This window comes from Balaenoptera musculus, chromosome 2, assembly GCF_009873245.2.
Source record: "Balaenoptera musculus isolate JJ_BM4_2016_0621 chromosome 2, mBalMus1.pri.v3, whole genome shotgun sequence".
Lineage (NCBI taxonomy): Eukaryota > Metazoa > Chordata > Mammalia > Artiodactyla > Balaenopteridae > Balaenoptera > Balaenoptera musculus.
Window position 1 is genome coordinate 62,063,167 of NC_045786.1, and position 13,544 is coordinate 62,076,710.

General features: G+C 40.7%; 1 protein-coding gene across 3 annotated transcripts in view; it reads right to left on the reverse strand.

The window, feature by feature from the left end:
- Positions 1–13,544, reverse strand: part of BBS4 (Bardet-Biedl syndrome 4) — a 46,648-nt gene that overhangs the window by 12,843 nt on the left and 20,261 nt on the right. For 2 of the 3 annotated variants that reach the window (XM_036845199.1, XM_036845200.1), the window contains exons 3-6: positions 8,548–8,621; positions 6,494–6,557; positions 4,847–4,958; positions 3,795–3,867 (exon numbers count right to left, since the gene is read on the reverse strand). In XM_036845199.1, the coding sequence (XP_036701094.1) occupies positions 3,795–3,867; positions 4,847–4,958; positions 6,494–6,557; positions 8,548–8,621 (323 nt within the window). Of the gene's footprint in view, positions 1–3,794; positions 3,868–4,846; positions 4,959–6,493; positions 6,558–8,547; positions 8,622–11,096; positions 11,172–13,544 lie in introns of all 3 variants that reach the window. The other variant, XM_036845201.1, reaches the window with a different exon arrangement.

Here is a 13,544-nt window from a genome sequence, read left to right on the forward strand (position 1 = left end):
TATCACATTTTATCCACAAATATTTCAGTATGTATTTCTAAAGGATAAGATCTCTTTTTTTTTAAGCTACCCACAATACCATTATCATACTTGAAAAAAAATTAGTAACTGCTGATACTGAATCATGTTCAAATTTCTGATGAATGTCTCACATTACAAAAAAAATTTTTTTTTCTTAAATCACAATCCAGGGACTTCCCTGGTGGTCCAGTGGGTAAGACTCGGCACTCCCAATGCAGAGGGCCAGGGTTCGATCCCTGATCAGGGAACTAGATCCCACATGCATGCTGCAACTAAGAGTCCGCACGCCGCAACGAAGATCCCACATGCCGCAACTAAGACCCAGCGCAGCATGCATGCATGCATACATACATAAATTTATTTAAAAAAATCATAATCCAAATAATTTCCACACAATGCAAAGCACTGGGATTTGAACTCAGGCCTGTCTCTAAAACTTGTATACCAGACTTCCCTGGTGGTCCAGTGGTTAAGAATCCGCCTGCCAATGCAGGGGACAGGGGTTCGATCCCTAGTCCGGAAAGATCCCACATGCCGCAGGGCAGCTAAGCCCTTGTGCCACAACCACTGAGCCCGTGTTCTAGAGCCCACAAGCCACAACTACTGAGCCCATGTGCCGCAACTACTGAAGCCTGCGTGCCGCAACTACTGAGCCCACATGCTGCAATTACTGAAACCTGCACGCCTAGAGCCCGAGCTCCACAACAAAAGAAGCCACTGCAATGAGAAGCCCACGCACCGCAACAAAGAGTAGCCCCCGCTCGCCGCAACTAGAGAAAGCCCACAGGCAGCAACGAAGACCCAGCTCGGCCAAAAAAAAATTTTTTTTAAATAAAACTTGTATACCTTCCACTTCATCACCCTATAAGAATATACACAGGGAGCTGGAGAGGAGAAATGTAGCCCTACTTGTCCTTTAAATGTACTGGAAGGTAACTAAGCCGTAACCTTTTAAAATCATTTCTCATAGATATTATTTGAGAAAGCAGTAGCAATATGCCTTAAACAAACTGACAACCAAGAAAATTTGTGAAATTTGAAAAGGAAACTAGAACAAATCAGAGTTAAATCCTGTCTTTCATGGGGTGAGAAGATGCAGCAGACATCCTGCAAGGGCAACTGGTACAGTGGAAAGATCACAGGCCTAAAGTGAGGAATCCTAGATTCTAGGCCTGAATTCTGGCTCTGGTTCTGCCACTACCTCACTGTGTGCCCTTCAGCAAGTCACTCCATCTCCCAAAGCCTCAGCTTCCTCATCTATCAATACAGGAAATTCTCCCTACTTAACAGCTGTTCCACAAGTCAAATGAGATCATGGCGGGAGGAATTACTATTCCCCTGCTGCGGCCAGACTGTGGAATACCCTGATGAGTCGAAGGATGTAGGGCTATAAGGTTTGCTGCAGGCCACAGGCACTCATGAAGCATGTAGGGCAGAGAGTGGCTGTTTGGGGAATGACCACCTCTACTGGCACCAATGGACTGGTTATCCCAGGTGAGTCAGTAACACCAAATGAGCTCTTTCAACCAACTGGACAAATTGAAAGACAGTCTCCATTCCCCCTGTCCTGTCCCTGAGCTCTCCTGTCTCACTTCCTCTCTGTCTCCATCTATGGGCTCATTTTCTCTTCAGCTCAGCCCTTCAAACTGTTTTTTCCAGGACTCCATCCTCAGCTCACTGCACAGTGAGCCCATCCAATTTCATGGTTTTAATTATCACCTTTTAAGTTGTTGACTCCAAACGGTGTATCTCTAGCCCAGAACACTTGAGTTTCAGATTTCTATATCGGGCCATGTACTGGATACATCTCAATTTAGATATCCTACCAGAAGGTACAATTCATCACGTCCATAATCTTCTAGGAGACAGGACTTAACTCTGATTTGTTATCGTCACCCTCCCCCAAAACTTGCTCCTCTTCCTCCTGTGCTTGCTGTCCTGGTCGGTCGCCCCATAAACCCCCAAATCCATCTGTGCATCTGCAGCCCACTGCCTGGCACACGCACGTTCATTCGTTGAAAGAAGGACTAAGTGAATGAAACAGCAACTCCATTTTCCTTTATCTGTAGCTTTACTTTGGCCTTTGGCTATAAAATACTCAATGGCAAAAAGACTTAAACATCTCAGTCTTTAGACCTGCAGACGAAAAGTGACTGACAAAAATAATAGTGCTGTGGGACTTCCCTGGTGACACAGTGGTTAAGACTCCACACTCCCAATGCAGGGGGCTGGGGTTTGATCCCTGGTCAGGGAACTAGATATCATGTGCATGCCGCAACTAAGAGTTCACATGCCACAACGAAGGAGGCCACGTGCCGCCAACTAAGGAGCTGGCGAGCTGCAACTAAGGAGCCCGCCTGCCGCAACTAAGACCCAGTGCAACCAAATGAATAAATAAATATTTTTTTAAAGTAATAATGATAGTGCCACAAGAACTGCAGGGAAAACCCATGCTAGCTCTTTCTACTAATCAATCTAATCCTTCACTCTTAGATATGTCTTTCTAAGAATCATCAGATAGTTTGAAAAAACCAATAGCATGAAAAAGAAGAACCAAAACAGAGGAAGAAAAAGATAATTGTGGAAAGCAGAATAGAACTTCAAAGGGTCAGAGACATGGAGAGGCTACTGCAAGAAAAGACAAAGTTCTTAGAAATTAAAGATATAACTACTGAAATAAAAAATATTGAACAGGTAGGCTAAATAACAGAATGTGAATATAGCTAAAAACAGAAGTGATGATCTGGAAGATAAGACTGAGGAAATGTCTCTGAATGTACAGCAAAGACAAGGAGGTAGAAAATATGAGAAGCAAGTTAGGAGACAAGTAGAACAGGTACAGAACACGTCTGATAGAGTAGAAAACAGTGTGGCAAATCCTGCTAGTTATTTACCTAACATTCATTCTCTCTGTTTACCTTACCAACAGAACCCTAATTTTGTTTAGAGTGACAATATATTTCCCAAACTTCCTTACAAAAGGGGTAGTTGGTGTGATGTAAGTGAAAGTCTGTTGGGGACTTCTAGGAAAATTATACTTTCTTGATGAAGGTTATGTCCTTTTCTCTTTGTTGCTTCCTCTTTCTCCCTACCTAGAATGATGATGTGATGTTAGAGCTGCAGCAGCCATCTTGTAACCATGAAGAAAAAGCCTCAGCATTGACATCGTTGGCCCACCAAATCAATGTTGGCAACTGCTTACCTGGATTTCTTGTTTCATAAGAAAAAAATAAACTCCGAATTTATAAAGCCAATGTTTAATAAAATGTTTTGTTGCAGTTACACACAATCCCTAACTGATACAAAGAGACAATAGAGAGGAAAAAATAATCAAAGAACTACTCAAAAAAAAAAACCTTGCTGACCCAAAGAAAGGCAAGGGTTTTCAAAGTGAAAGAGCCAACTGAATGTCCACAGATAAGGGGGATAAAAGAGAAAAGAAACACATCTAGACAACTATTACTGACATTTCAGAACTCCAATGATAGAAAATCCTCAAAGCTTCTAGAGAGGAAAGTGGGGTTATCAACAAGAATCAGACTGGTAACAGACTGCTCATCAACAACACTGACAGCCAGAAAACCAGGCAGCAATGTCTGCTGAGGTATGAGGAAACATGATTTTTGATCTTATACCCAGCCAAATCATCGATCAAGTGTGAGGATAAAATAAAGACAGTTTTGGCATGTAAGAATTCAGTAATAATAACAAGAGATAGCCATATGATAAATGGAACCATTAGCATGTCACTAATAACAAAGTTCCCTACTTACCCAATCTTTCTGGTTAAGTTTAGCTGCTTCATTATATACTTCAGTGGCAGCTTTATGTTTTCCCAAAAGAAATCTGGGGAAGAAACCATTTTCTGTGATTATTAATGCAAAGCTTTTACAAGACTACAACCCCACTAGTCCCACATCTGACTCATGTTCCAGCCAGCAGAGAATTCGGGAAGCCTCTTCCCTGTAAGCTGGCTGTGCTGGTTTAGCCAGTGAGGCTGCTGTACACCAACAGCAGAAGCTCTCTTGGTAGGGACAGAATTGGTTCCAAGGCCTTGGGCCCATTCTACACCAATTTTAGTCAAAGTCTTCTGTAATTTATTTTCTACAATGTACTACAAATGTAGACCAAAAAAGAAACAAGCCAAACTAATTACCATGTTAAACAAAAACTGCCACAATTTTTCATCATGATCTATTAGGGACAGGCCCTTCTCTCCCAAACTAAGTCTCTTTCCTTGATACTGGATCATCACTCTGGAGACACACGGGAAAATCAGCCTCTATGCAAAGACAGTGCAGGTTATGAATGACAACGTAGGTAAGAAAGTGAGAGTGGGAATTCCACAGAACACTTTACTACTCTGGAGTAGTAAAGCTATTAGTACTTAACAGCTTATAAGGACAATGGAGGTTGCCTGCATCCAGGAACCCTCAGGGCATTCACTCAACAAACACTTACTAAAAACCTACTGTGTATCCAGTATTATGCTAAGTGTTGGAACAGTAGGTGAGAAAAATTCCATGGGTTGCCAATACGATTAGGGTACTTGAGGCACAAAATGTTCCTATTTATATGAGAAACATTATCAGTGGTCCCCCATCAAACTAGAATATACAGTGTTTGAAATACTCAGTTCCTTTATACTAGTTATCTCATTTTCTCAAATTTCAAAATTAATCCACACTCTTCAAAGTGAATCTATTATACCCATTAAGCAACCCTCCCTCTATGTATCCGGCTGCCAGAAGCAGCTCCAGCCTGAGAATGCACTTTACGTTGTTCTCTGTCAGTGCCCTAGGGCCTACAGGCTGCCAGTACTCACAAAGATCTGGCCACCTGCTTGAGGTTATCAGCAGACTGAGGGCTGAGAACAGCACAAGTCTGAAAGAGTTCTAGGGATTCTTGGATATTTCCTTCCAGGCGAAATATCAATGCTGCCAAGAAAGAGAAAACACAGAAAATAAAATCATGTTCTAGGAAGAATGGAGCCTGACATCTGAAAAACTGGAGACGAGGGAGGTAGGAAATCATATCAAAGAAATTCTTTGGATAATTGTGTCTCTAATACAATCAGATATGACTTCAGATGGATTGAAACAAGCAGCAAAGTTGTTGATGAGCTAAAACCTTTTTTTTAAGGTATCTGGAATCTACCTATTCCTCCACTCCCAGCTTCCACCACGCAGATAATCGGGTATCTTGTAAATTATCCCACAAACTCTTCACTATAAGAACATTCTTATAGCTCCTCATCAGATGCTCTATTTATCATGATAATTCCGACATCCACCTGATAGTTTTCAGAGAGTACACTCAAATGGGGCAAGTGCAACCAATTAACTCAAGTCCAACAAGGAGATGCTGGCAAAGAATGCAGTAATATTTCAGACTTGGTTTTCAGTATAGCAACCAATCAGAATCAATCATTTTTCAGAAGAATTTACATGCTTAACTACTATCAGGCACTATAAGTCTGGAACTTGTGATATTGGGAATAAAAGAGCATTATTTGGGCTTTCCTGGTGGTGCAGTAGTTAAGAATCTACCTGCCAATGCAGGGGACACGGGTTCGAGCCTTGGCCCGGGAAGATCCCACATACCGCCGCGGAGCAACTATGCCCATGCGCCACAACTACTGAGCCTGCGCTCAAGAGCCTGCAAGCCACAACTACTGAGCCCACACGCCACAACTACTGAAGCCCGTGCACCACAACGAAGAGTAGCCCCTGCTCGCCACAACTAGAGAAAGCCCGCACACAGCAACAACGACCCAATATAGCCAAAAATAAAAACAAATAAATAATTTATTTTAAAAAAAAGCATTATTTGCCATGATATCCTAGATATGTCAATATCTTACCAATTATGTCAGAAAATTATATATTAATTTGAAGACTACAAATGCAATGAGTGGTAAACAAAACCATTCATTTACATCAAAGAGTCAAAAAGATAATTCCTGGGAAAACTAAGGATGCTACTTTGGGCACTACAGAGTAAAATTCCAGTCAGTGGTTCCTATACTTGATTTCTGATGAATTTCATTTATTCTCTGTTTTATCCTGTATACCTCTAGGCTTCTTCCCTTCATCCTGACTCACCTTACAAAAAATCCTCAAGCTTTTCCTCATCTCTTTTAGCTTGACTACAAGGAACCCTTCCAAAAGCCTCTTCTGGACGTGAAACTGCTGCATGAGGTAGGGACCCTAACAACTGTTCTGAAAAACACTAGCCGGAAACTAGAATAGGGGTGAAGGATAGTAGCAAGTTTTTTAAAGAGAACTAGTCATTTCTGAGGTCAAATCCAGCACAATAATCATGTTCTGATTTCAAAAAACAGTAATACTAAATAAGAGATTTGTGGAACATTTACTTGAATTTAAGTATTTCGTAAGTTGTTTGCTCTTTTTCCAGAACGTAGGCAGAGTGTGCACTTCTCTGGCAAGAAGAGAAGAAATATACGTCTTACCTTGGACATAGATAGCATATTCACATAACCCCTGAGTTTCCTGAAGCTGTTCTTTGATAACATCCTGAAAAAGAAAGAAACAATACTTCTGAGTAGTGGTTAAGTGTCTTCAAGTGTTTTTAAGAAAAGGTAAACATGGACAAGGAGCGCATGTAAGAAATCTACGATACTAATGATGACTAATAAAGCAGTTCATTCGGATTTTTTTTTAAATTTCAACTCTTGTTATGATTGCTTATTCTAGAACAGGGGTCAGCAAAGTACAGCCCACAGGCCAAATCCGACCCACATAGCCTATTTTTGTACAGGTCTCAAGCTAAGAGTGGTTTTTTTATTTTTAAAGGGTTATTAAAAAATAAGAGAAGGTGAAGTATATGAGACAGAGACTATCTGTGGCCTGCAAAGCCTAAAATATTTACCATCTGGCCCCTTACAGAAAAAGTTCACCAACTCCCATCTACACTCTAACTAGGCAGGCTAAGAAAACTATGAAAAGATTTCCATGCACCATTATAGTTGCTAGGAGCTCTCTGATGAGCAAAGTACAGGCTCTACCTTTGTCCTATGATGGGCTAAGACCAGGGAGCTATACAGCTCAGAGGGCAATCACCTGATTCTAACCTGGAGAATCAGGGAAGGCTTTTCCAGGCTAAACCGTTTCAAATCCTATGTTAGCAAGGGATGGAGGAAAAGCTGTGGTGGCCCAGAGAGTCAGAGAGAGAAGGGCTTCAAATGCCATGCTAAAAAAGGTCGAGAGCAATGGGAAAATCGTGATAAATTTTAAGTGGGAAGTAACCAGATTCTATTTGCTCCATTTTTGGAATATTGTGGAAATAGATGGAAAGGAGGCAAGATTAGAGGCAATGTTGGCATAAGAACTCTTGTGGTTAATTTAAATAAAAATGACAGGGATTAACTAAGGCGTGGGGTGGGGGGGGGAAGTGGACAATGTCTTGAGATAGTAAGAGAAGGATCTCCAGAACTTGATGATTATCTATATTATATTAGGGAAAGTGGGTCAGAGGATTCTGACACAGACAGCTGGGTGAATGATGGTACCTATCCCCGAGGCAGGGAACAGGAGAAGGAATAAGTTTGGAAAGAAGAAGATAAATTCAGCTACAGAAAAGATGAATTTGAAATGCCTGGGAAGCATTCAGTATGTATCTCTAAGATCAGGAAGAAGTGTGTGGAATGAGCAGAGAAAGGAGTCAAGGACAGAACCTAGAAATAGCCCCAACTCTTAAGAAAAAAGCAAAAGAAGAGAAGACAAAAGAAAGGAAACAGAGAAAGTGGTCAATAAAGGAAAAGGGAAATAAGAAAAGGATAAAATCACAGATGAAAAAAAAATCTTTCAAGATCCATACTGGAACATTGCTAGTTCTTTTACATTGTCATAGGTACAAATGTCACAGGTATAAAAACTACAACCTTAAAAGCATTACAAAGCTCCGAATGCCAAAAAACGAGAATACCAGGGATATATTTTGCATGATGATACTATTCTCTGCCAGCAAGTATGTAACGTATATAGTAAGTTACCAAAGATACAGTTTAGAGAAAATACAAATGGTTTTAAAATATATAAAGGACCAAGCTCACCATACTAAAAGAATTATAAAACTCAATGAAATACCATTTTTCACCTATCCAGAGATCAAACAGTTAAATACTATGCCATATTGAACATCTGCTCTCCACCATGAGACCAACAAGTCCCAGAGAGCGGCTGCTCCTTCAGCCTGGTCTTGAAATGAGAAGACACATGGAGCACACTTGAACCTGACCCACAGGCTGTGGTCAAACCCAGCCAACCTACAGCCAATCTGAAGGCCCATGAGTAATAAGTATCTGTTGTTAGAGGCCACTGACATTTCGAGGTTGTTTCTTAAGCAGCATTATCATAGCAAAAGCTAACCAATACACAAAATGCAGAGAAATAAGATTTCATACATTTTTAGTGAGAGCTAAACTGTCACACAAACTGAGTGACAGACACAGTTAGTTGCCTAACCAAAGCCTGCCTCTCATGTTCTCTATCATTGGCCTCTCACCTTGCATGCTTCATAATCCTTCCGGATATAGTGGAGATGTATCAACCAGTTCTGCTTCTCCAAAATAGGAAACTCTGGAGCAGGGTAGCATATTTTGACAAAACAAACAACACAGTCATTGTTAGGTTTTCTCCTTGAGCATTGTCCTCAACTAACCACAAGCATACTGTAATATCATGTTAAATTCTTCATGCTGCTGACCATAAGAATGCAGTGCATCAAAAATGTGTGGATTATTAAATTAAGAGATACTTGTCCTACTATTACACATTGAATATATACTTCTGTTCAGTTTTGGTTGTTTATAATGTCAGTTTCTCAACTGATAACTTGCCTGAAGAGAAAAACAGAATCATTCTTTCCCTCTTTCCCTCTCTCTCTCTCCCTGGTTTTAGAACGTGAATAAGATGACTTTCCAAAGGATATTTCAGGAGTGTTACTAACAAAATATACATACCATAGTTAATATCATATCTGATAGATCAGAGGACCAAAAATAGCTAAACACAGTCTTAGCAATAGCTCAAATGTGAAACATTATACTGTTGCCCAGGAATGAGAAATCAACAAGAAGAAAAATATTTGAGCCACTGATTCATGATACAGAAACCCTGAGTTACTATCCCTTTGAATTCAATTAAAATACAGGTAAAAATTCATTAAGAAATTATTTTTCTATGGTAAAAAGGAGGACAAGTATTCACACCAACCTCAGAACAGTGGTGACCTCAAGGAAGGAAGAGGGAAGAGTAGAATTAGGAAGCAATAAAAAGGAGATTTCAACTGTTGAATGCTTTATTTATCAAAAAAATTAAAAGCTCTAAAGTATACATGGCTAAGTGTGTTTATTTATTAAATCTGGCCTGTAAGTACACAGGTGTTTGTATTTTTTTATGCATTTTAATACATGCTTGAGGTAATCCCTGTTTTGTTCTGTTTTAATGATCATTTTCTTTTTGTTGTTTTTTGTTGGCCACACCCCGCAGCACGTTGGATCTTAGTTCCTGACCAGGGATGGAACCCTGCACCCCCTGCAGTGGCAGCACGGAGTCTTAACCATTGGACCACCAGGGTACTCCCAGATTTTTAAAAATGTAAAAGAAAGGGTATAGCAGGGGAAGAAAGGGAAATGATTTGTAATCATTTGTAATCACTCTGTTCCAGAACCTTAGGCGATATATCAACGGAAAACCCAAGACTTATATGTCCATAGTATGACGGGAAGGAAAAAAAGCTTACTATGACCCAGAATTAACATTGCAGGAACACAAAAATTAAGAATGCTGCTTACTCTTTCCCAAGAACAGGGAACAGCAACAGAATCTGTGAAGTGAAATTACGACAGAAAGTATGGATATGATTTTATATACCGGAAGAAAGAAAAAAAAGATAAAATGTTAAGCAACTAACTCTTCATCTTCTGATTACCCACATTCTCTGACTGAGACCACCCTTCTTCTAGTCAGCAAGGGCCTATGTGAGATTCTTCAATGACTTTTGTCTCCTTCCTTCTCTTCCCCCAAGCCCCAACAATCATCAGATATTAGCCATTCATGTTCTGCCTAACTAACCACTTCCAGAATTAAATTTCCTACTAAAGACCACACAAATCACCAAGCTTAAAGATGGATGTGAGGGACTTCCCCTGGTGGTCCAATGGGCAAGACTCCACGCTCCTAATGCAGGGGGCCCAGGTTCGATCCCTGGTCAGGGAACTAGATCCTGCATGCATGCCTCAACTAAGAGTTCACATGCTGCAACTAAGAAGTCCACATGCCGCAACTAAAGATTCCCACATACCACAACTAAAAGATCCCGCATGCTGCAAAGAAGATTCCACGTGTCGCAACTAAAACCCAGCACAGCCAAAATTAAATAACTAACTAAATAAATATTAAAAAAAACAAACAATAAGACGGATGTGAGTGGGTGTGCATGTAATCTTGGATCAAGTCTCAATTGTATGGCCTACCTCAATGTTACCTACCCTCTAAAGCAGCAGTCCCCAACCTTTTTGGCACCAGGGACCAGTTTCATGGAAGACAATTTTTCCAGGGACCAGGGGGATGGGGTGCGGGGGTGGTTTCAGGATGATTCAAGCACATTACGTTTATTGTGCACTTTATTTCTATTATTACTACATTGTAATACATAATGAAATAATCATACAACTCGGCATAATGCAGAAATCAGTGGGAGCTCTGAGCTTGTTTTCACTTGCCACTCACTGATAGGGTTTTAATATGAGTGTGCAAGCAATTGATTTATGATGGTCTCTGTGCAGTCAAACCTCTCTGCTAATGATAATCTGTATTCGCAGCCACTCCCCAGCGCTGGCATCACCGCCTCAGCTCCACCTCAGATCATCATCAGGCATTAGATTCTCCTAAGGAGGGCGCAACCTAGATCCCTTACATGTGTGGTTCCCGCTTCTATGAGAATCTAATGCTGCCGCTGATCTGACAGGAGGCGGAGCTCAGGTGGTAATGCAAGTGATGGGGAGCGGCTGTAAATACAGATGAAGCTTCACTCGCTCGCCCACGGCTCACCTCTTGCTGCAAGGCGCAGTTCCTAATGGGCCACGGTCTGCTACCGGTCCATGGCCCAAGGGTTGGGGAACCCTGCTGTAAAGGGAAGGAGACAACTGAATCCTTTGAGTTTACAATATCATTAAGTATCATTGCTTCCACAACCTAAAAGAAAATTTATAAAATGCAAATTTGAGTCTTGCCTATTATTACAATCTTACAATAAAAGATGAGGCATTTTTTGTGTTCCATGGGTGAAGAATGGAGGAAAAAAATGTTCAATTTGTAAGGTACCTCAAGGGCCCAGAGACTCATGAAATGAAGTACTAGGGATGAGAAGAAGGGACAGCACCACCAAATTCAAGTGCCTAACAGTCATTTCACACTCCTGACGATACAGTTTGTCTAAAAGCTAAAAGAACTTTAGGCTCATCAAAGACTTTATAAATCATTTCAGTGCCCCATAACTGTCCTATTAACTGTGTAGTCTTGGGAAATTTACAGTTTCCTCATCTATAAAATAGAGACTCATTCATTCATTCAATAAATATTCACTGAGTACCAACCACATGCCAGGCACTGGGGATACAAGAGCAAACAAAACTGGTTATAAGCTTTCAGGGAGCTTATAATCGGGGCAGGGGTGGGGGGTGCGGGTTCGGAGAGTGCTGGCAGAAGGGATAGATGATAATAAAATCTCCATTATTAGTTATATTCTTCTCACATTTAAATAGGAGAGTCAGGGGATAAAATACCCCACAGAGATGTGAAGATTGAATGACAACACATATAAAGAAGTTCAAGTACTGTCTGGTACACGCTAACCCCTAAAGAAGTGTTAACTGTTGTTGCTGTTATTTTTATCATCATTATTATTAGTCATTTTCAAAAATGAGGAAATTCTGGATACCACAGAAATCCCTATGAATTCTGAATTTACAGTTAGAATTTTACTTGTAAATGTGTAAGGTGAATTTCTTGTATTCCAAATCATTGCTCACTCCAATTCCCCCTACAAACAGGGATACTGGTTCTTATATGCTTTCACAAGTATTATGAGAATTACCTATTTGAAAGGTCCTCTAAAAAAGATAGGCATGTAAGTGCAAAGTAGAGCCTCCTCTTGTTTACAGCAGAGCAAGGGGGTCATCTCCCATGTTACACTTTAGTAGGAGTCTGTGTTACCATGGAAGTCAGGTGGCCAGCTGATGAGATAAAGACAAGGTAAAGCCCTTCAGTCATCACCAAGGCAGTGGGGGCAGAAGACTGGCAACCTGGCAACAATATTCCCTTGCCCTTCTCTTCTCCTGCCCCCATTCCACTCTTTTGTGACAAATTTTTCTTTCCTCCTCTAAGGATGCACAAGACATATCTTAATTCCATAACTGAACAAACATGACATCACAAGAATTCTTCTTCCCTGTAATTTGCCCTAGGTGCGAAATTCTCATAGAAATAACCAAAACTCAAAACTTTACATAAAACTGATTAATGGTAGTGAACAGCATCCTGGATATATGAATGCTGAGCAGAAAATTACTGTGCTTTCAATTTTTAGTTGAAAAATTTTCTAAAATGACTAAGGCTTTTGTAAGTACATTGTAAATGAACTCTTCTTTGGTAAAGGATCTCTTCCAGGACCAGAAGACAGGCAGCACATCAAATTTTTATATGTAGAAGTCCAATCTTGATTCAGTACCAGACTTCTATGGGACTTTGAGCAAGTTATTTAAGTCTCCGGGCCTCCATTTTCATGCCTATAATTTTCACTGGAAAATTACGAAAAATCTGAACGTGATCATTCAATAAAATGTTAATTTCCTCATGTTATAATAGGAATTATGACACTTTTCTACCTCAATATATTACTTGAGACATCAAAAGATATAACAAATCTTGAAAAGAATGTAAATGGAAGACATTTTTATTAGTATCGATTTGAGCTCTGTATCAGACAGGGTCTAACAAGGAAACCCAGAAACCACTTGAGGATTTAGAACAGAAGGACTTCAATTCAGTGAACAGGTGAGGGAAGAAATGAGAGGCCCAATAGGGAACAGTGATGCAAATCAGAGGTTAGCATGGGAACAAGTCACTACCACCTCTAGGCTGAAGGAAAAAGGGAGGGAATGTATCACTACCAGTATCCAAGGCTGAAGTTACCTGGAGGAAGCTGAAAACAGAATGGCCTGACTGGCAGAAGCAACAAAAGAGACGCTTCCAGAAACCACCCCACTCCTCCAACTTTCCAAAGCAGACAGAAAGAGGGGAAAGCCCTGGCTTCTCCTACTTGCTACCCTCCAATCTCTTGCCAGTTCCTCTCACTTGCTAACCCAGCCAGAAACTGCTGACACCAGAGCCTGGGAAGGAATGAAGCCCACAAGGGTCAGCTGCTCACAATACTCAGCGGAGAAGGGAAGGGTGAGGAATGGATCTGAGGGCAAACAGGCCCAGGAGCAGCAGAAATAT